This window comes from Cardiocondyla obscurior, linkage group LG03 (genome assembly GCF_019399895.1).
Source record: "Cardiocondyla obscurior isolate alpha-2009 linkage group LG03, Cobs3.1, whole genome shotgun sequence".
Classification (NCBI taxonomy): Eukaryota; Metazoa; Arthropoda; class Insecta; order Hymenoptera; family Formicidae; genus Cardiocondyla; species Cardiocondyla obscurior.
Window position 1 is genome coordinate 9,763,423 of NC_091866.1, and position 22,296 is coordinate 9,785,718.

The window sequence follows — 22,296 nt, forward strand, 5'->3', positions numbered from 1 at the left end:
ATATTATCGGATCGATCGCAATATTTGCACATCTATCGTCAATCTTGTTATACCGCTGTCAATTCGAAAATGTATTCAGTTAAAGGCTTACACTAATTGGTTCTCTCGTTTGGTTTTAATGGTTGAATTAATGCGTTAGTTAATAAATCGGCGATTTTGAGATTTTATTTGATTTGATTTTAATATTGTATTTAATTAATATGTTTCAGGCAAAGACGGTCTTCGTAACCCATTGCGCAGTTGAAAAGATACGCCGGCCACGTGGAAGGATGACTACACGTCCCATCTGAGAGGAGGAGCAGGCCCGGGACGGGCATCCTGCATCGGCGGAGCAACTCTTAGGTAAGCATAAATTTTTTCTATAAAATCTTTATTAAATAAAAGCTTTTACCTTATTTTTTCTTTATTAATTTTATCAGCTAATATACATGTCTACATTAATATTTTTCTTTTTATGTTACAGTCACCGGCAGAACTCAACAACTCCGCTGAAGTATGCAGATTGGTAAGTCACATAATTTTTTTTTCCTAGTTTATAATTGGGTCCCTTAAACCGGCAACACGTAGTCGACCATAAATTACACAATTGTAATTATCATAGAAATTATTATAATTAATTAGTGTCCCCAATTATAATAACGCGCACGAATTGAGATCTTCCGAAAAATAGTTTACGCGAGGTGTGCGTATGATTTTATCTAGTAGTAATAAAATTTTCGTAGTTACATTATGATAATATATAATAATAGTAATAGTATATAAAAAATAAATTTTAGATTTTGAAATAAACGTCAAATATAGAGTAATTATCTGATGAAGAGAATTGCAATCTCGAGCCCTTTATAACGCTCATTGTATGCAAACGTAAAAATCGATCGCCGTCGAAATATATTATGATTCCTTCCGTTACTTCGCGCAGAGAAAAATATCGCGACCGGAAAGCTCGCCAATTTTCCATCGCGACCGTTCGACATTTAAAACTACCTATATAACGGCATAAGAATAAAAGTAAAGTATTATGACGAGCGCTGCTTTTTACCTATATGTACAAAAATTAATATTTTTTCGTGAACGAATTTCTATGTAACATTTATACTCTTTTTACCTTCGGTTTCCTCTTTTTTTTTTCCCCTCCCTTTTTTTCTTTTTTTCTTTTTTGCTTGCTTATTCGCTTTTCTCTTTCTTTCTCACTGTTCGTTTTATCGTCTCAAAGCGAACTCGCAAACAAAAACTGAACAACAAAACAAAAACGGAAGCTTCTTTCTTTCTCTTGTCTCTACGCTTTGTGCACTTGTCCGTTCTCGATTTACTATTCGGCCTTTTTATGTCGATACAAATTACTTTACAATCTTTTTTAAATGAAACAATACCTGTGTAATTAATGAATATGTTTCAAAAAAGTTTTATGACTATACCAAAGTGTGACTCCAAGCGTAGCACCTAATTACGCAAAAATTCAATAAATGGATTATCGAAATGCAAACGATTCCGATTTTCAGGATTATTGAGTATTGAGTAATATTCAAAATATTGTCGTGAGGCGAAAATACGAAATTTGCAACGCTAACGAATTATAACTTCAATTTGACAACAATTCGCCATGCGATACAATTACATTACGCGAATTATCCCAATATTGCAGATGTTGATTTTAGTAACAATTTTTCCGTAAGGTCAATTTTCCTTGGTCAATGATTTGTTTAATTTTCACAGATTTTATATTTACCCAAATGCTCTTATCGCTTACAATTACCAATAAATAACGAGAATCAAATGCCTCAATGATTTTATTCTTCGTGAAAAATCGTCCCGCACCGTTATGAAGTCACGGGCCATAATACGAAAGTTATTACCTTGAATTTTTTTTTTAACAACGCGAAATATTTACGCGTATACAATGAGCGTTATCGGAGTACGATAAAGCCATGCGAATTCTATACGAATTGCCGTCCAATCGCGCCGACTCTGTTACGGTCATCTAACTGAATCTCTCTGTACCACCATTGTCGCAATTCCCATTGCGACATGGTCTAGAAATGCTTTTGTTCGAACTTGGATTCATCAACTATCGCCTATTCGATATACTTACATGATGCAGATACCGAACAATGCTTTTCCACTTCCTTGTCAGCCGTACGGTCCTTCGATTGATCAGTATCTGGCGGATCAATTTCGTATTCAAATTAATGTTTCAATTGTATCATAAACTACTAACTAGCGTACACGAATTTAGACATGGACTGAGAGCCAAGAAGGGTTTTATAAATTCGAAAGGGTTGTTAGTATTCATGTGCTACGTGAATGTTCATAAATATTGTTGCATCTTTATAAAACCGTATGAAGTAATAATAAGTACCATTGAATATTTATTCTATTATATGTAGGTGTTCGTATTTTTCACGCTTTTCATTTATTTCTTAAACAAAATTTTTAATAATTAATTTTATCGAGAGAATACATTGGACATTGTCTTATTTAATTATTAATTCTAAACGTTTAAAGCGATAGTTTAATTTTTCACATAAATTGCTCCTTTTTTTTCGGATTTATTCCAGACATTATCAGACATTTATATATTATTCTCTAACAAATATCCGTTAAATTATTTATAAAAAAAGAAAACAGAAATCACGGTAGCATTCGTGGAAATTTCGTTGCTAAACTTTTTTGCCGGATACCCGTTTCTTTATTCCCCTATCCGGATTAATTGATGCCACTATCAATTTTTCCGAGCGTGAGAGAAATTTCCGATCATCCAGCTTCCGAGAATTCGACCTAGATTCCGCTTGTTTGTTGTCGCAATCGTCCGTTACGACCAATCGCTTCTGGAACAAAATACCAAAGACGGACGTTGAAACTGGAGCTTACCGTGGCTTTATTGTACATCCACGAGATGATCCGGAACGAACTGGCTGGAAAATAATTAAACGGCTTCAGAAGACAAGTAATTAAACGTAATCATTACGGGGAACGCTCGAACCGAAAGACGGTATTCTTTCCGGGAAAGCCGAGGCTCTTTTTCGACCGGGAGAAACTACGAAGCGAGATAAAAGCCGTACTTCGCCGCCGATCGAAGAAACCGCCGCGATGCGCCCGAGTTTATTCAACCAGTGAACTTTCCGGGCTCGCGGGTACGGCACGATCCAGGATTAGCAACGTTTCGCGGCACGTATAATTCATCGTTATCAGAAATTCCGGATATATTCGCGCGCTCGAAACAACACGGGCAGAACGCAAGGACGCGCACCGTCGCCAAACTGATATCCGCGGGAATATCGATCGTTCATATCGGTTATAATGCCATGCCGCATTAGTATGCCGCGTCTGCCGCGATTCTTAACGGCCGGCACCGGATAGCGCGAACGCGCTTGCATCTCGACGCGATTTCGGCGTGACGCTCTTTATGGGACGGCGGCGGGCGATGATCATCCAACGTCACGTACAACAGCAGTGCTCTTTACGGCGACACCCGGTACGTTGGGTAGGTACGTAAAGCGGATACGGGCATCGGGACTGTTTGTGCTACCCTTTACGAGTCGACCACCTGTGCTGGGGCTGCAAAACCGTTTATTCAATGCCATCACAGCGGCGGCTGCGAAACCCGGAGCACCGTTCCGAGTCGACGCTGAAATTAATAATCCCGCGTGACGAACGATTACGTCGGGGCGAGTGTAAAGGGCAGCAAGATAATATTTATTGCATTGCGCAAAATTACACGTCGTCACCTTAGAACTGATTACACTTGTTTTCGCGCGGTGACAACGATCGTCGAAAACGCGCTCGCTGATTAGTTCTATTCGCTATATTATTGCATGACCGACCGCATTCGCAGCTGAAGATTCATTAAAATTTTATGAACCTTAGTTTTTTTTTTTTTTATTTTTTTTTTTAACTACGTTATTATTATTGCCAAAGTCTTCCTTTACTGTACAATTAATGCCGTCCAGTTTTGATGCAGTTAAATAGAAACAGATATTTTTTTTTTAACAGTGGACCGATTCTATATATAATATTTCTCTCTCTTTCTCTCTTTCTCTCTTTTCTATCTCGCCAAAACGTTTAGACGGGAGGGGAAAAATTAATTCTGCTACACGTTCGTCTGCTCAGTTATCCACTGCCGTATGGCGGATACTCTCGTATACACTCCGGGAAATCCAACACTCGCACACTGAGCGCCCCAGGACACGATCCCAATTTGGACATCGTTGTACACGAGCGCACCTCCGGAATCTCCCTGCGTCATGAACAAATAAACTTTTTTTCACTTTCGTACGATAGAAATCAATTTTCGAAAAGTAGCGTGAATTAAAACATCTCATTTCGATCAAATAAATTGTCTAGCTCTCTTCTAAACTTAACGCTTCATCATCGTTAAGAAATAAATAAAAGATATTAATGCATAGAAAAAAATTATTATAATTTACGAACTATTTTGTTACAAAATATATATATAAAAGGTTTTCTGAAAGACGTAAAAAAATTCAGTAAAATATTTCATTTTACATTCACACATATGACATAAAATACGAAAAGGAAGGATTAGAAAGTATTGGTCATCATTGAACCTCCGGAAAATAGAAAGACATTGATCGAATGTAGAAAACGTACCTGACAGGTGTCTTTTGAACCAGAGAGGTAGCCGGCGCAGAGCATGTTAGAAGTCACTGGCCGATAGCGAGCGTAGATCTTCCGGCATTCCTCCTGTTCTATGATCGGTATTTTTAGACTTTGCAACACTTTTGAGCTCGCGCCGTTTCGCTGAAATTCGCAACGTGTTTGTGTAATGTTGTGGCCTGTCGAATGTTCACAAACATCCGGTCCGCTCGTCCGCCCGAGATTCCGTCAACATTTGTCTCGACGATCAACCGGAACTACGTCAAGCGCTCGGCAAACGAATCTTAACGTTTGCACGCAGCTAAACAACCTCGTTGAACATCGCCGTCAACTTAGCCGCTAAGCGTCTTAGCGGTGACAAATCTTGACATTGGTACGCGAACGCGCGGACACAAAAATCAAACAGACGGCCAGAGTGACTAGACTTACCGACGTCTTTCCCCATCCTGCGACAATTGCCTGACTGCCGGGCTTAATGTTCCCCACCGCGAGAAGGACAACTTTTATATTTGGACCCAACGTTAAAGGTGTATGTAACTGAAGGAAATTCTTTTTAGTATCTAACAGAAAAAAAAAAATTAATAATAATAAGCCGCAATTGGCTACGTACTTTTATTAAAGCCACGTCGTAATCATAAGTATCAGCTTGATATTTCTTGTGAATAACGATCGTAGCGACCGCCGTGATCAGAGTGCCTTCCTTATCGTGATAAGTGCTTGCAACGCGAATCTTAAAGAGCGACGGGCTTCCACTGAAATAACAATAATATAATACTTACAATTAATCTAACGATTTTTGTGAGAATTAGAGACTATCTAATCTTACTTGAAAGATAACGGATTGATCGAGAATAAGATTTAATTTTATTTATTAAGATAAATTTATACGTACCCGTAGACACAATGTGCCGCTGTCAAAATCCATTCTTTACTGATTATAGAACCGCCGCATGCGAGTTCGCCGTTATAATGAATGGAGACCTGTAGGAATTTTTTTTTATTTTATTTTTAATGTAATCCGCGTTTTAATTTAATTCAATTTCGCGTAATTATTGAGGTATTTAATCGCGAAGAAATATTTGAACGGTGAACTGACCTGATACGGATGCTTATTGATGGTTGTAGGTGTGCCTCCGATTATTCTCGGCTTTAAGCACGAAGCGGAAGCTATCAACGCCAAACAGAGTATAATCAGCATGATTGCGGTCGTCGGCGACTTAGTTACTGATGTTGCTCGAGAATAGGCTCGCGAATTAACGGCGAATCCCGATAAGACAAACAGAATTACGATATCGCGATATGATATTTTTTCAAAACCATTCATAACGTGCATCTTCGAGCGATTAATTGCTGTGACATTATTCGACCGAGGCAGATAAGTCGCTTTCGTAAAACCGACAGCGCGGCGATGCAAATCAATTTTAGGAAATAATAACCACCACAGATTTAAATTGACGGATTTACATACTGTATAAATATGCTGCGAATTTAATCTATCTATCAATCTGTACAAATCAAAAAGTTGCACGTTTAAATTAGGGTCACGTTTTTAAAGCTTTTAACGTTGCGTCGATATTTCCGGTAATCAATCCCCTTTTTTTTCCCCTTTATTTTTATACGCTATACGATTTCATAGTGCAGTGAAAAATATTTTAGCGTTTCCTATTTTTTTTTTTTTTTTTTTTTTTTTTGTATATTCGCACACAATATATGTATACCCCAATATAAAATAAAAATACGTTCATAGGCAATCTGTTGATTGCAAAACAAATCTGACGCGCTGGCAGCCAGAAAATTAAACCAAAATTAACGCAATACCTAGCAACCAGGTATGCGTAAGTACAGCGTACTGAGATCTTGAAATTTGAATCATTGAGGAACTGACGGAAATTAAATTAGCCATTACAAATTAATTGATACAGTTTACAAGAACCGCCGCGTATCTATGAATTAATTGTAAATCATAAAACCGTTAAGTTAATATTAAATATAATATTCGGTGTATATGAATTCCTTTGAAATCCGCTAGTTAGCAACGCTACCGAGCGCGATGTGTACGTGTCTCGCGCGACGTCAAAGTTACCACTCTCGCATTACTTTGTCGGCAGTCAAGCGCGCGGTATGTAGCTAGCGGCGCTTCGCTCTTACCAAAAAGTAGTTAGTATATTTGATAGACGAAGATGTCGATTGACGCAAATTCACACTTCCGATAAGTGATCTTTACGTGGAAAGTATTGGTGAATAGAACACTTTGCGCAGAACAGGCAGAAGCATATAATGACATATAAGATAGCAACTTTAGTATTTTACTCGATTTTTTTTTGCATTTAAGTAAATATAAAAAAAATTTTCAATATAAAATAATAGAAAATAATAGACAATTATTCGGTAATTTATTTATTTGGCAATAAAAAGATACATCGCTTACAAAACGTCTAAAATATGTTCGAGGTAATATCGCAACCGTGAGATACTCTATATAATTGTGTACAGATAGAGAAAAGCTAATTATTTGTTATCCCGCCCAATCACGTTTATTGCGAAACAACAATCTCACTTACGGGAATGTTGCTCTACGAATCTGAGTGGGTGCTGCCCTCGTATACGTAAACTTCCTCCTAGGTTAACTCGTTGTAATCTGTTCGAAATTTCCAACTCCTAATACTTACTTAGTTTCCACTACGTACAATAGTTTAACACGTACGTGATGCTGACGCACGAGCAATATGAAATATTCCACTGTCATGCTTCCTAAAGTTATATTTGCATCTTTTAGCACAACTTTGGTAGATCTATTTTGCAAGCATCAATTTTGAGAATGCAAATAGACAAAATCTTTTACATTTCACTTTGAGATTCAAATGAGACTTGAATAACTTTCAGTTTAATAGCACTTTCCTTTTGGTAAAATTTGTTAAAAAGATATATATTAAATTTAATATTTTATATATATATATATATATATATTTTTTTTTTTAATAAAATAATTCGATAATACGGGAATGTTTCTGGATATTTTTATTCGAGTTATTAAAAAAGTCTATTGTTCTAAATGCAATTATATAGCTTTAGTATTTCGCTTGTGTTGAATTATCGGTAATATAAGAACTCGTAAGCAGGCGGATAAAGAACACCGCGTTATCGTCGAGATGTGTTTTTAAATAATATGCATAACGTGACTTACCATGGTCACTCGGTGTGGATACATAATCGTGACATCGATAAGGTTTAACCTCGCGTTAACTGCCACGCATTGAAATTATGGCGAGGAGAAAACAACGTTTATCTAAATTTATAGCAGATTTATCATCATGCGAGATCACTTTATGTGCATTTCGCTAATATTCGAATTACGCATGCCTTCGCGTAATATTCTCCCAATTTTCCAAACCGAAAAGCAACGTGAAAAATATATATAACTAAAACGCTCACGTATTACATTGCTCAATTTAACCAGAATTTTCTTTTTTCACATTAATTAATTTCACGCCAGCAAAATTTAATATCACATCCAATAGCGAATTGTATGAAAATTTATATACAGAATAGAGTTAATTCTCAATTTTACTGAAATTATATTACAGATTACGATATTCATTGCAATTCTTGATATTTCGTTTCATCTCGGAAAAAAATAATAAAAAAAAAAAAGTAAAAAAACATTTACTAGCGGGATTTTTATTTTAATGGATGGAGGATACGAAAAATGTATAAAAATTAGATTTTTCCGCGACACTCGCCATACACAATGTAACGTCATCCGTGCGTTCGAGGTGTGCGCGGTTATGTCGGTAATTATGATTGCCATACATTTTTATTTCCTGGGTTTCATTTCGTGGCGAAGCGTAACGTTGAGTCGTGTAATGTGATATTACATTTTTACTTTGATCTTGCATTCTCGACACTGACTCATTAGCAGCTTCATAATATCCGCAGTAAATGCTTCGCGAATAAAAGTTTTTGCCGACAAAAATGATACCATTTTCCTCTTCTTCCTGAAGCAAATAATAATGCGAAAATGTGATTTCATGTTTGTGCGAGTATACGTTCAATTAGCACGCAAGAAAGTAAAATTATACATTCCTTTAGACAGCGTATGATAAATGCTTAATCGTATTTTATAACGAAGCTCAGGAACGTCGTCGGCTGCGCCTGAAATTCGCGCTTGAGTAGGAATATCGTACCTCGATATTGAATTGCTAATTACGAATTAACGCACGCCAACGGCTACAGATTAAATATTGTTGTTTTATTATCGGTCGATTTCATAGTCTCACATCTTTCACCGTTCTCGACGTATATAAATTATATAAACTTCTCTTTTTTGTAAAGCAACAGTACGGCATGATATGCAATAATAATCCTAAATTATTAAATAGATATAAAGAAAGAGAAAAGGTTCCGTGAAGCAAATCGTGAAGTACTTTTAAATCTTATCGCAAATCATTTTACATCGTTTATACACTCGATCAAAATCTAATCTTTAATATCAGTCTCGATATGAATTATATAAGAGATGTGTTTTTTTTAAGAAACAGTAACTTGATTGTGTCTGATAGGACAATATTACTTGTAAATTATTAAAGATACAAAAAAAAAAAAGAAAAATTCCGTGAAACCAATCGAGAAGTAATTTAATTTTTTAATCTTATCTTAAATTGTTCTTCATATATAGCTTATGTTCTTGATAGAGATCTACCGTCTGTAAAAATTCTTAAAAAAACCAGCGTTTAAAAATAAATATTTCAATTGTGCATTTGATAATGCCATTTTATTCCAATGTTATGTAAATGATTATCGGGAAAAAAAAAATTGTTTTTGCGATCAGCGTTCCATATTTGCTCGAATCCAAGCTTATTGGAGCAAAGAACGGAAATATTGAGGAATATCCATTTCCGACTAGTATTATGAGCAGCCGATCTTTACGCACGATTTGGCCTTTAAAAAATTGTTGCATTTTTATTCCTTTTCTCTCTTTCTATCTCTTTATCCCTGTGCATTCTCGTACCTTCAATCTCTTCACGTTCTGATCATAAAGCCCAGTATTTTCACATAAGTGATATCATCAACGGAGCAAGTAATAATAACGGCGCCGACGCGTATAGGTTTAATTAATTTCAATCTACCACTCGATAAAAGTAATTTAAATTTTGCGATCACCCGAATTTGTGTGTGTGTGTGTGTGTGTGAGTATGTATTTCACCTCTCTGTATAAACGTACGCGAGGGAGATTCAAGTGAGAACGAAATATTATTGCAAAAATATCATATATTACGCTCGTAGAGACCGAGAACCGCGCGATAAAAATGTCAATGTCTCGTAATATGTCTACGACGAGAAGGAAATCGACTCGGCATCCCGAAGCTTAGTTAATCAGTAAATATTGCTGAACCCATCGGCCCGCGTGTCATTGGTGTCGTGTCGGATGAACATGTTTTAATTCCGCGTTTCCTCGACGTTCCGGTCGGCGCGGCGAACTGACGCACGACGAACGATCCGTTTCGATGATCTCATAAAGCCGTAGACTACATCCAATAACTTTCCTGACAGTCGTCCACGACCACCTGACCATTTCATCCCCTTCAGCCGTCACATAGGCTTGGAGAAATACTACCGGATGTAACGTATACGTGTGCGTGTGCGTGGTAACTGGAAACGTAGCATTTACGATCGCGAATAAAGCGCCAAGAATGATAGAAACGGCACAACGAACATATCTTTCGGTTTCAAAACGTAGTATCTTCTCATTACACCGTTGAATAAAAATCTGTGAAGCAAAATCCTTTAAAAAAAAAAAAAAAAGAAAAAAGCATCTCTCGCGCGTATAAATTTAATAATAAATTTTTTATTCAAGCCGCATTGTTTCGGGCGGTGAAACTGTAGTTTGGAGTTAATGGAAAAACTTTATCGCGCGCATAGTTGTGAATTCCTAGCCATCCGGCATCATTTGTAATGTAAAGAATCATTGAGGATGCGGTAAACGCGGTGAATCGAATGGCGCGACCATTTTAAAGCCGCAAGCACGTATTTGAACTATCATAAAGTTGCGCTGTTTTATTTTCCACCGCGGAGAACCCTGCGCGGCTGAGAAGATCGTACCGAGTAATTGTGTAAGCAGCATAAATATTTCTCCGCCGGTGAAACAACAACTCTCGCGGCGATACGCGTTTACGTTTCGAGCGGCAGTTTTCTGTCGAAGCATTATCATCGAAATCGTCGCGATAGGTATCCTCCGTGTAAATCATCGATCCACTTAACTCACTTCAATACCTCTGCGGGAATATTCGTTTTATTATTATTTATTTTTTTTTCTTTATTACATTTTTACGTGAATTTTCTCCACATTTTTTCCTCCCCAGATCTTAATCTCTACTTGGTAGAAAAAACATTTTTTTCAAATTCTATTTCTGTGCCGCAAAGAGTCATCGGAAACCTCTTTCATATATAGAAATATTTTGCAGAAACGTCGATCTCGATATCATTAGAGAATTCAAGTAGAAATGTATTCTCAAGTAGCTAGCGGCGGCATTCGGGAAAACTAGCAGTCAGGAAGTTACCGTTCAATATCGCAGCGTTACGTGCGAAGTGGCAAAACTCTGTGAAGCGATACCGTATTAAAGTAATGGCACAGAGCGTTATTACATCATAATAGCGGGGCGATTATTACATGCGGCACCGCGACGGCAAATATACCGTGAACAAACGCCGAGAAACGGCGATTTCGCAGAAATTTATTCTTTGACATTCACACTCGAGATAACAGCCGAGTTTTCCGAACTGCTGTAAAGTCGTTTATAGTTATGCGTAACGCCGCGAGCGATGGTAAAAACAAATAGTAATAAAAATACTTACTAATTTTTTTTAATTAAATTATTACGTTAAAATTACATTAACTTAAATCGCCGAGTTAATTAATTATCAGGATACGTTCTGATTAACAATTTTCTAAAGATAACGCGGCACGTTTTTAATTAGCTAAATTTTTTCCTGCCAACTGCTGTCTTCGAAATTTAAGGCATTGTTAAATTTAATTGCGCCTGAAATTCGAACTTTCAATGCGTGAAATTATGGTATAGGTTTAAGCGTGCGCACATGCATACGTTCCCGTACTATTAAACCTCGCCGAGCCTCTTTCGATGATTTGCAGGTTTATCGTTTTGCGGGGAAATAGCAGCAAACGCGAACGAATACTTCGATTCGCTCGCAGTCGTCATCGTTCGCATTACAACGAATCCATTCGTTCGTCCGTTCGCGTGACATAAACGCAACTTTACATACGCGGACATGGCCGATATCAATTTCGCGAATGCGGAGGTTTAGAGTCCACTTTAGATTTAAACGCGATATCTAAAATTTAAACACACATTTCGCACACGCCGACAATTTAAGCGCGCCTCGCGTAATCGCGCGTTAAAATAAAAATTTTCACGAAGGCAAAACGAGCAAATCGTTCGTTTTTATAGGATAATAACGTATTCGATTAATTTCGCGTAAAGCGTTCGTGAAAAAAAGTAATAGCAAAAAGACCTGTTTTTTGGCCATATGTTTTTTTTCTTCTTTTTTTTTTGGACCTCGAATTTCAAATTCCGCTAATCATAGAACAAAAACTTGCCGATAGTACGGGAACGAAAATAAAAGGGTCGTTTTCCGGAACAATTCTCGCCTCCTGTGAGAGGAAAGCGTCCATGCGCGACGAAACTAGTTGTCTGTTCTGCTCGATAGTCGACAATAGGCAACAAACCGCGACAACAGCGAAACTGGAAAAAGAAATTCTGCCTCTCGCCGTACGCGCGAAAATAAGCAGCTCGTAGTTCCCCGATGAAACCGAGAACGTTCTCCTCCTTGCACGCGTAGCTCGCGCGCCCGTGGACCAGGAGGCTGCGATAACCAGCCTCTCTCGGGCACACCTCAATTCCGCGAAAGCGTATCGACTTTTTATTCGACGGCGTTCCGCGCATTTGCCACCGACGTCATTCTAACAACGAAACTCTCTTCGCCGGTTAGAAATCGAGCTGCTCCCTGATGCCTCACGAACGAGGACGATCGCGGGCTATGACCGCCGCGGCTTGTTATCTCGCGCGTAAAGAAAGGTAATTAAGAGAACAGGGAATAGTAGAGCTGGAGAAAGACGGCCGAAACTTTTCTCGCACTGCGTTTAATTCTGTTAATTCGCTAGAGCGCTGATAATCAGCGACGTTCCTTTTTTCCCCGGGCGCTCGAAAATTGTCTTAAAAATACACCGCCGGTATCGGTCGGAAAATTACCCGGCGAATTTCAATATACGTCGACGTTCCTGAAAAAGATTCGAGGGTAAAGGTTACCCCCCTCTACGATTTCCATTATTCCCTGCTTAGTGGTTCGAGAAAGAAAGAGCTTACGGTGGCGTAAGAAAGAAACACGTGGATGTTGCGACGCGTGGTACACTTATTGCGACAATTTCGCGAGATTCTCAGGCGATATCGGAGCGTCGCTACGACGAAGATAGTTATCCCGGCGGCTGTAAAACGTACAACCGGTGTCGCACACGAGCGCAGCCGCGTCCGCCGTTCTCTTTTCAGTACGTTAGAAACTTAATAATATAAAAAGAGCGCAAAACGCGTGGATAGGGTAGCTGGTGGGCGCACATGCACAACCGCACCGGCGGCGGCCGTCCCGACTTAACGTCGTTTTCCGTTTCTCGGGGAAATAAAAGCGCGGGCTCTTCCGCCCCGTGCCGAGGCTCGCCCCCGTCGTTGCACTCCAGATTGCATCAGTATTTTCTCGGAGTGCCATCCGAAGGACCGAGGTCTCTGTAATTATTGTTTGTCTACCGAATGTGCGCGGAATGGATTCGGCGCGCTGCTCGCCGCATTGTATCCTCCTTACCGTGGAATAAACCGGATTTACGCTCAGTAAGAGGGCGCATTGTGCGGAGGCGGCTTTGATTCCCTTCCTCCGTCGAGTCGCCTCCCTCGCCCGTAGACTCGCGAAGACAGCATCTGACGATGCTAAATGCGATGAATTACCGTACACGAAGTAATAAGAATGGTCGCGTCTTTAGAGACAATCCTCGAGGGTCTTTGTTGAAATCCATCTCTTAAAACCTTCTGTAATTCAGCGAGCGTGAGTTTACGAGAAGATTTCCATGCTGATATTAAAACGTTTATTAGAATTATGTTTCATGCTCAATAAACCGGGGAATGTAGCGGGGATGCAGAACCGCCTCCCGCTCTGACGTTTGCCCGTCGCGCGGTAGATCATAGTCACGAGTAGCCTTAGCAGTGCTTAAGGTGACGCATTTGTTAGGACTCTCCGCCGGTATAAAGACGGAAACGTAGCAAATTACCGAGAACAATGGCGGACTGTCTACACGCGACTTCTCCGTATGACCGTTTCTCTTACTTAAACTCGTTTACGCGCCAACATTCTGGACCGCTTTCCATCGCGCGGTAACGAAAATTTAGAGGCATTATGAGGCAGCCTTGAACCGCGCTTCGCGCCACCCCTTCTGCTTTTCCTCCCGCCGACAAAGATTTTTTTTTTTTAAGAAAGAGCGAACGACGTAACAGAGTCCTAATTTGCAACTCTATTCCGCCGAGATATTCGTCAGGGCGGCTCGTGCACGGGGAAAGAAATTTAACGAGTGACGAATGCTCGCATCAGTCAAGATTATGACCACTTCGGCTTCCCTGAAATTTTCTCTGTATTCTGCCGCGGAACCCCTCATTTTTAAGGCTCTTCCGTTGAGTAGCGTTTGTAACCTTCCCTACGATAAACTCATTCCCCGGTAGGACGACGCACAGACTTTTCGATCACAGCTCGACGTTCCTGCGTGTCATCGATGGTTAAAATACAACGTATATACTGATCCCCGCCAAAGTTTTTTTTTTGTTTAATGAAGAGAATTTTATTCAATGAGAAGGTTTGCATACCACGATCGCAATTATGTTTTACCTAGAGAATACGTATTTTTTTGTTACCCTGAGAGTTGGAAAGTTTTAAGCAATCGAGCTTGTATTATTTAAATAATATTTATAAAATAGAACGCGTTATGTCTGAAACGGCGATACTGTAATTTGTCGAGAGTAGTTAGATTTTCTTTTTTTTAGCGACCGAACTTTTGCGCGAGACGCAAAAATCTCGTTCGTGCAGAGAAGCGCTTTGCTCCCAGTGTCAACATTAGTGCGAGAGAGGATTCGATGCAATATGTATCCCGATACATAAATCATAAGCACGGTATTAAAACTGCGAGGGGCACATGTCCATGCGCGGGCGTTTCCTCGCGCGACACACTCGGCGAATCCGTCGAGGAAAAGTCGAGGTCTGACGCTTTATGAAAATCGCGGGGCGCGTATTTTCTATCCGTTGACCTCACGCTTAATGCCGGCATCGATTTGCGATACCGGCGAAAGGCTAGCTGACGCGTATCCCTTAGCGTTCCATTCCTCATTTTTGTTCGATAACGCCGCGCGACGTTGCGCCGCGCGTATCGATCTCGGTGAACATACGCACGATATCAAGCGTTTTACGAAAATACATCCTCCATCACTCGGAACGTTTTAAACGTCGATCGATCACCGCCGGGATCGCGTCGTTTGTCCAACAAAATACGTCGTCGCGGGCCCTTTCACACGCAGCAGGGCTGATCGAAGTTAGGGACGAGGCGATCGCTCAGGATTTCAAGAAATCAAGAAAAGACGTACAACAGACACTGTTTCCTATTATTTTTTCATGTAAAGGGGAGAAAACCAATATCATTCGTACGGAATTCATGCTGGAAATTGCCACTTTTCGGACAAAAGCAACGAAAGAGGAATATGGATATTCCGTAGGTAGTACAGCTTTTGTCCGAAAAAATGGCATTTCTTTGCTGGGAATAGATTCGAAATAAAATCTGTTTTTCTACCACGTTTTATTTCAAAACCACGTCTCATTCCAAGGTACAAGATAATTAAAAAAAAAAGCAGACTTTTATCTGTAATTCTGAAAAAAATATAAATTTCATACGGTTTTATAAAATTTTTATTATCTAACAAAGATAAAAAGTAAAAACAATTAAATCGTGCGTTTGTAAAAAAAAAAATAAGAAAAAGAAAAAAAAAGAAAATTTTAATCTTCCGTCCGTCGAACGAATCGACCGCGATTACGTAGCATGCAGTGACGCAAGTTCCGACGAAACGAAGCCCAACTCCATCCCAGCGATGTGCAAATAATCCTAACAGGCCTTCGCGTGTCTCTCGCCACCCCTTGCCGAGCTCCCAATCCTTCTCATCGACCCACGTGCGAAATCCCGGCCGCTTCGTAGCTCCTGTCGCGCGTGACGAGTCCATAGACTGGGATTCCATTTCGTTCTGTCCCTCTTTTCCCTGACGCTGGCTCGGAAATATGACGCCTATGACTCGTCCGCGCGAATATAAAGTATCGACCGTCCTGCGAAGTCGAGCCTCCGATAAAAGAGTTCCATTAGCCCGGGTATACGGGGACCGTCGCTTCTTGCCAACGGCGATCGCCAGCCGGCCGCGTCGCCGTCGCTTTTTGGCGAGTCGTTTAAACAAAACCGTCGGAGTCGCGGGCGACAACGCTAGCTTGAGAGATCGACACGCGAGACACATTTCAAAGTTTCCCCGCGATGATAAATATCTGCCGCAATGCGCAAATCCTTTGTGCAAGCGGATTGTTATAGCGTCTATACATATTTATCACATAAGTGTTCTGCAGGTGTATTTACGCGAGAAATATGCATATGTGTGCAAAATTAAATATCTCGTTTGCAACTGCGAATGGATGAAGGAGTGGAACGATTTAATATCCCGAGCGGAAATTGATTCCCACTGTTACCTAATAATTAGCTGGCCAATTCGTGGCTCATCTCGTCTAGCAAATCTGTCCAGCACTGAGCCAGAAATGTAACGCTCAATACGTGCTAGGTACCAAATAATTAATTCTAACTAATAACGAGCTAGAAAAGCTAGATATCTAAACGTTTTTCGCCGCGTACTAGTCTACTGCCGCGTTTTGACCTTACGCAACGCTCGACTGCCGAATTCATCGGGCTGACCGGTTCCTGTCGCTCGTCGCGGTAGTGTGAGTACGTGCGTGTGTTTACATCTGACCGGTACCTTGCGCTCGAAATTCGCGAAGGTGGAGGACGCGCGGGCAGCGGACAGCAAGAACCGGTTTGCCCGGCGAATTCGGCAGTCGAGCGAGCCTTGCGTAAGATCAGAACGAAACAGTAAACAAGTACGCGGCGAAAAACGTTTAGACATCTATTTAGATACACGGTACACGCCGGACGAAAACTATACAGATCGAAACTAGACAGATTTTGTTTTTCTTTATTTAAATGACAATTTCATTTTTTGAAGATAGTCACTAAATAATACCTTCTTATAATTTATAGCTAGTATTTTATCTGCGCGATCTAACCACTAGCTGCAAAATCAGATTAGCTAGATAAATTTCCGCTCGGGATCCTTTTAAAATATTTTATTCAACCACGCGACGCGTCTCGCGGGTCTTTCGACGCATGTAAAAAGAGTTAATAACGCGTGCTCGCGATGGAGAAAAAGAGATCCTTCACATTCTCGAGAGGTTAAGTATCGTCGATAACAAATTTCCGAGTTCTTAGCTAAATGCGTGCTAGTGCGTCGAAGGCGTTTAAAAAGAATTCAATATCTACCTCGGTCGTAAAACATTTATAGCGAAGCTGCCACGGCGAATACGTAGGGGAAGAGTGCGAAAAATGTTTTATTGGCCGCTTTATCGAAAAATGGCAGGATCGGGGAGTGTGTCATCTGTACGCGAAGGAGTTTACGTTGAGGAAAAAAAAAAAAAAAAAATAAATGATAAGTTTACGGTTTGCCTCGGCGGGGGAAAACTTTTCGGGGAAACAATGACCGGTTAAAACGCCATAACGTACGTGGCCGTGTTACATAGGGACTTTCCGGGGCATGAGCCCTTGCTACTCTCCGCCAACATTTTCCGCCAGCTTTATTATACGCGCGGTACAATCTCCGGTGTGATAAAAATGAAGGAGGGAGAAAGAAAGAGAGAGAGAGAGAATGTGGGAAAAGTTTGATAAAAATACGCATGAATAAAAACGACAAAGCGCTGCTTATCCGCGGCGAAGACAAAAATTCGCGTATATCATTATGTTAAATTCGCACGGTGGGTTAAATGTGGGAGAACTTGAAGGATTGATCCTGAATTTTCGATATAAATAAAAAATTCTGATGCTTTAATCTCGCAACTCGAACCGGGGACAATTTCCCACCTGGTGTAAAGAAACATATTCGTTGTCAATATCGTTACAAACGACAAATGTTTATTAAGCTTTCCCCCATCGGTTGTTTCCGATGTAAACGTACGGGCCAATATATTCGTACGTTGATTAGACATGCATCCCATGCGCGTATTTGAACGAAATTTTTCATGCTTCGTGATCAACGGAAAAAAAAAAGAAACAAAAAAAATAAATGAAAGCAAGAAAAAAAAAAATTGAATGATTGCGTCGAACTTAATATCTCGAGTTTAATAAAGAATCGAAGGGCGCCGTTATGTATTTCCGTATTTATTTTTACGTGCGATATATAGACGTCGATAGGCGGGAAAAAAGGCACGTACAACGTTTAACTTCGCCCAACGTATGCATTGGATAATGACTTGAGGCAGTGGTGCCTCGTTCTCGTCTCGGGACGGAAAATTTTCTACCATCTTGCTCGTATACGCCGTACAATTCCCGAGACGAGAGTGGTTTGCTGCTGGCTGCAGGAGCGCGGGGAATTCGATGAGAATATACATAAATAAAGCAAACGGAATTTCCGTCAAGAATGCCAGACTCTCTCATCGGGATAGTTTAATACTTTATTTTAAATCAAGTTACAATTGATGCTCTTTCGTTATACATATATCTCTCTTTCTTTTTTTTTTTTGTATAAAAAAAAAGCACATTTTTTTTATACAAAAAAAAGCACATTTTACATTTCTTTATAAAATAATCAAATATTGATAAGCGATAAATTTCATTTATTTTTAGTAAAAATACAATTCTCTAAACAAGATATTTATTTTATATACTGTATATCGCTTTGTTTAATTTTTTTTTTTTTTTTAATCAACTTCAATCGCGACTTCTATCGAAAGTGTGACAATATTCTATCTTTTTTTTTTTTTCACACCATTGGGCAAAACGTACGGTAGAATTTGATCGACGTGGATACACTGGAAGAACGTAAATACGTCGTAGAAACCGATTTGATTTAAGTAAACTGAGTTGCAATAACAAGAGGCAAACACGGAACGAATGTCCAATTGCATCGTGTCGTGATACGTCGCGCATCGAGCGGTTTACTTGGGACGACAGTCGTAATGTGTCGAGGAAAAGGGTCGCGCACATCTCGCGCGCGAGAAATGTAATAGTTGCCGTCATATACGCCCGTTATTTCACGATGATTTACGGTTCGACAGCGATGGCGATAGCAAACGCGCGAGTATTTGGACGCATATGCCTGCCCCGTGTACGTTCGTGGAATTATTACGATAGATACCTCTACTAGCACCGTGCATTCCACGCTTCGATGAATACAGCTGGGCGCCGCGCGCTTTCGAAGCGCGGTACCGGATGCCCGGGATATAACGCCTTCGTTTGTAACACCGTAAAAAAGAATGCGTTACAGCGGTTCGAGGGAGGAATCTGAAATCGACGAAACGCGCGATATAAATGCACTTTTTCAATAACATCGAACCACGCGACCTCTTGATCCTATTTAGCCGTTCTACGTCAAGTAATTTAACGCTTTTAGAAATGCCCCGGAAAGACGTTTTTCATCTGTTATCTTTCACCTGCCAGCTCCGAACTTAAATAGTCCCGTAACGCGATTACGTGCTGCTAACCCCCTAGCCCGATTTTGTCCTGGCGACAAATACGCTGGCAAGGATTTCAAAACGCGGCGTTATTAAATCCGACGCTCTAATATTAATTTACCGCCGCGGAGTAACGCGGATAAAAATGTAATCAAATGCAGCTACATTTCGGGAATGTTTCCGAAAGGCGGAAAAGAAATGCTGCGTAACTACGGGATTACGTCGATGCCGGCCGGGATCGGTTTTCTCCGTCAAAGTGACTTGAGCAGTAGAATTTTTTTAATTATCATGTGTTTTCACGGTGGAAAGATGTAAAAGAAAAAAACGAAAAAGGAAAACGGCGACTAGCATTCGGCCGGAGAATGCAGCAGCGTCGTCGTTGTGCTCACGGTATTTTTTTTTTTTTTTATTCTCCCTCTTCCCCCGGAAACAGCGACGAATAAAAGTCAAGCGTGGAAAAATATTCGCGTGAACGCCTGGCGGTGTAGGGTGTCAAAGGGTCTCGATTTCCATCGACGGCAGTCAGAAGGTCCGGTTTACAGTACGGCGCCGGCATCGGAACGGCGGATGGAACGGGGGCTGCGAAACAGGAGAGGCGACTAACGTACGCGGGTAACTACAGAATTCCTGGTACCTTGGCTGTAACGCGCGGCAACGGAATTCCGGGCCCTTTCCCGCAAGCGAGAGCCGTTCCGCTTCTTCCCCCCCCCTCCCCGCAGGGGGTGGTAGGACGGGTAAACTTTTAATACGGAATTCCTCACGCGACGATGCCGGGGCCGCGCCAATGGCCGTAAGTGAGATTCTTGCGCGACGCAAATGGACAGGGGATTAACTCGCCCGCGTTTGTACCGCGTATCCCGACCGCACGCGGGAATTACCGCGCGCGGAATAAACACGCCTCTAAATTGGCCTGTACGGTTTAATTGTTTCGACGTTTGCATACGCCCGCCTTTGATATATCCAAACGCGCGGAGTGCATATAGATTATACCTATCGAAAAGCATTAACGTCCGCGCGGGACACATTTGGTGTCTAATAGAACGTGCAGGGTGGTTCATGAAAAAGTACAATGCGTAAATTTTTCGCTGTATAATATTGATTACATTATTTTTTATTTATTATTAATATATTTCTTAATATTCTACATATTTTATACGGATCGAGGAATCACGGCGCTTGTTATCTCTGATTGTTAATTACTGTATACTCTTGTTATCTATTAATTAAAAAGATACGACTGTTCAATGAAGACTCATCTTATCGTTCGGTTGAATGATAAAGCTTTGATAGAGAATTTTATTGTAACTTAAGATTCGTGGCTGCGCTAAGACGTTGAAAGTACTGAGCATCAGCATTGAGCGCGGAGAAAAATTGACTTCGCGATCACCATCGTACGACCGGTACCACGGCAGTAAACAATTACTGCGGCTGCGAAAAACTCTCAGGGGAAATACGGCGCGCTCGTGTTGTCGTGACGAACGGCCGTATATAAAAAAAAAAGGGAGAAAAAAAATGAGAGAGGAAGGAAAGAACTACGGAAACGTATAATGGGCGATACGCTAGCGGGATGCGCATTCACACAAGTCTTTCATAAAAAAAAATATACGCGTACTAATTATTTCATTTCTTGCGTCGGAAATATCACTGAAAAGAGTCGAATTAGAACACAGCGATCTTTATTGGCCCTTTCATAATGTAACCCTTTTTTCCCCCGTCGCAGCTTGCGCTCCTGTCCCTCCCTGGTGTTAATTAAAAATTCATAAAAGTATCGCACAAAATCCGCGGTCAAAATGGCCCAGTCGTTCTAACGTCGCGAACTAAATATCGCCTACGGTGCGACAAAGCGAATAAATATTTTAAGCCGAGCGATCGATATTTTTTTTTTTTTTTTAACGTGAGTGGCGATCGGCGCTTTAATCGCGATCAGAAACACCGGGAAAAAATCGGGAGATGTGCAGCTCGAGGAGATATGAAGAATCACCGATATAGTGAACCGGAGCGGGTGGAAGGGGAGGGAGAGGGGAAGGTACACCCACAGCGTAAATGCAAAGGGGCATGGGCCGTGCATTATCAATACTATACCGGTATTCCGGGCAGAGTTACGGCGCAGGACCTATATATATACATAACCCAGTCTATTTCCGAGTACAAGGCCTCTGGGAGATGACCGCTCGGTTGGCCCCCAACCTCGTGGAACCGGATGGCCGGCCGCGAACCCAGCTCTCGCATCCGGTTGAGCCGGTCTCCTACCGATAAGCCGCGCGCCAAATTCACCCTGCCATTTTCTATCAGTAACTGCCCGAATGAATTTAAGCAAACTGCGTCTCGGTACGGTGCACTTCTAATAACGTGAGCGCAGGGTGGAGAGGACGCGAATCGATACGTGAAGCGTGTTCGGGCTTGAAACGTGGAAGCTGGTTGAAGGGACGAAGAGTCGATTCCTCCAGCGTTAATTAATTTTGGCCCCGGTGTAACTGATTTTTGTCGCTCTCCGGAAATAAAACTGAAATATCGATTGAGAGAAAAATTGAAGAGAGCAAATATAGATCCGACTTTGCTGTTTCTCAAATTTTTTTTCCTTTGTTTTTTTTTTTGCACAGCAAAAATTATTCCGTTTTACCGCGATTTATTATCATCTATTACGCTCTTTTAAGAAAATGATTCTTCGTCTCCTAAACGTAATTACGGTAATGGAGAAAAACGCGCGACGATCTTATTAAATTCCGGAGGAACTCGATAAAAAAAAAAAAAGTATAGGGATTTTCCGGGTAAATAAAATATCAAACTGAAGTAACGTTCTGGCGCAACACATGTAGCTGAGAGACAGAGTCCACGTCAAAC

General features: G+C 40.7%; 1 protein-coding gene and 1 long non-coding RNA gene across 2 annotated transcripts in view; one reads left to right on the plus strand and one right to left on the minus strand.

The window, feature by feature from the left end:
- The window catches only part of LOC139101391 (uncharacterized), a 102,577-nt gene that overhangs the window by 75,527 nt on the left and 4,754 nt on the right, over window positions 1-22,296 (plus strand). The window contains exons 6-7 of the long non-coding RNA XR_011545540.1: window positions 210-342; window positions 464-505. This is a non-coding gene — a long non-coding RNA (uncharacterized lncRNA). The remainder of the gene's footprint in view (window positions 1-209; window positions 343-463; window positions 506-22,296) is intronic.
- Window positions 2,428-5,867, minus strand: LOC139101390 (trypsin-1-like). Its single transcript, XM_070654495.1, has 6 exons — window positions 5,711-5,867; window positions 5,507-5,595; window positions 5,225-5,366; window positions 5,044-5,151; window positions 4,609-4,758; window positions 2,428-4,234 (listed from the first exon to the last, which is right to left on the minus strand). Exons 1-6 carry the CDS (start codon window positions 5,810-5,812, stop codon window positions 4,088-4,090), a joined length of 738 nt encoding a protein of 245 aa, XP_070510596.1. The 5' UTR covers window positions 5,813-5,867; the 3' UTR covers window positions 2,428-4,087.

Coding starts and splice junctions, on each gene's coding strand:
- LOC139101390 (XM_070654495.1), bottom strand. CDS start 5,812: ATGCTGATTATACTCTGTTTGGCGTTGATAGCTTCCGCTTCGTGCTTA. Junction 5,596..5,710: donor TCAATAAGCATCCGTATCAG/GTCAGTTCACCG, acceptor AAATTCCTACAG/GTCTCCATTCATTATAACGG. Junction 5,367..5,506: donor GCGGCACATTGTGTCTACGG/GTACGTATAAAT, acceptor TTGTTATTTCAG/TGGAAGCCCGTCGCTCTTTA.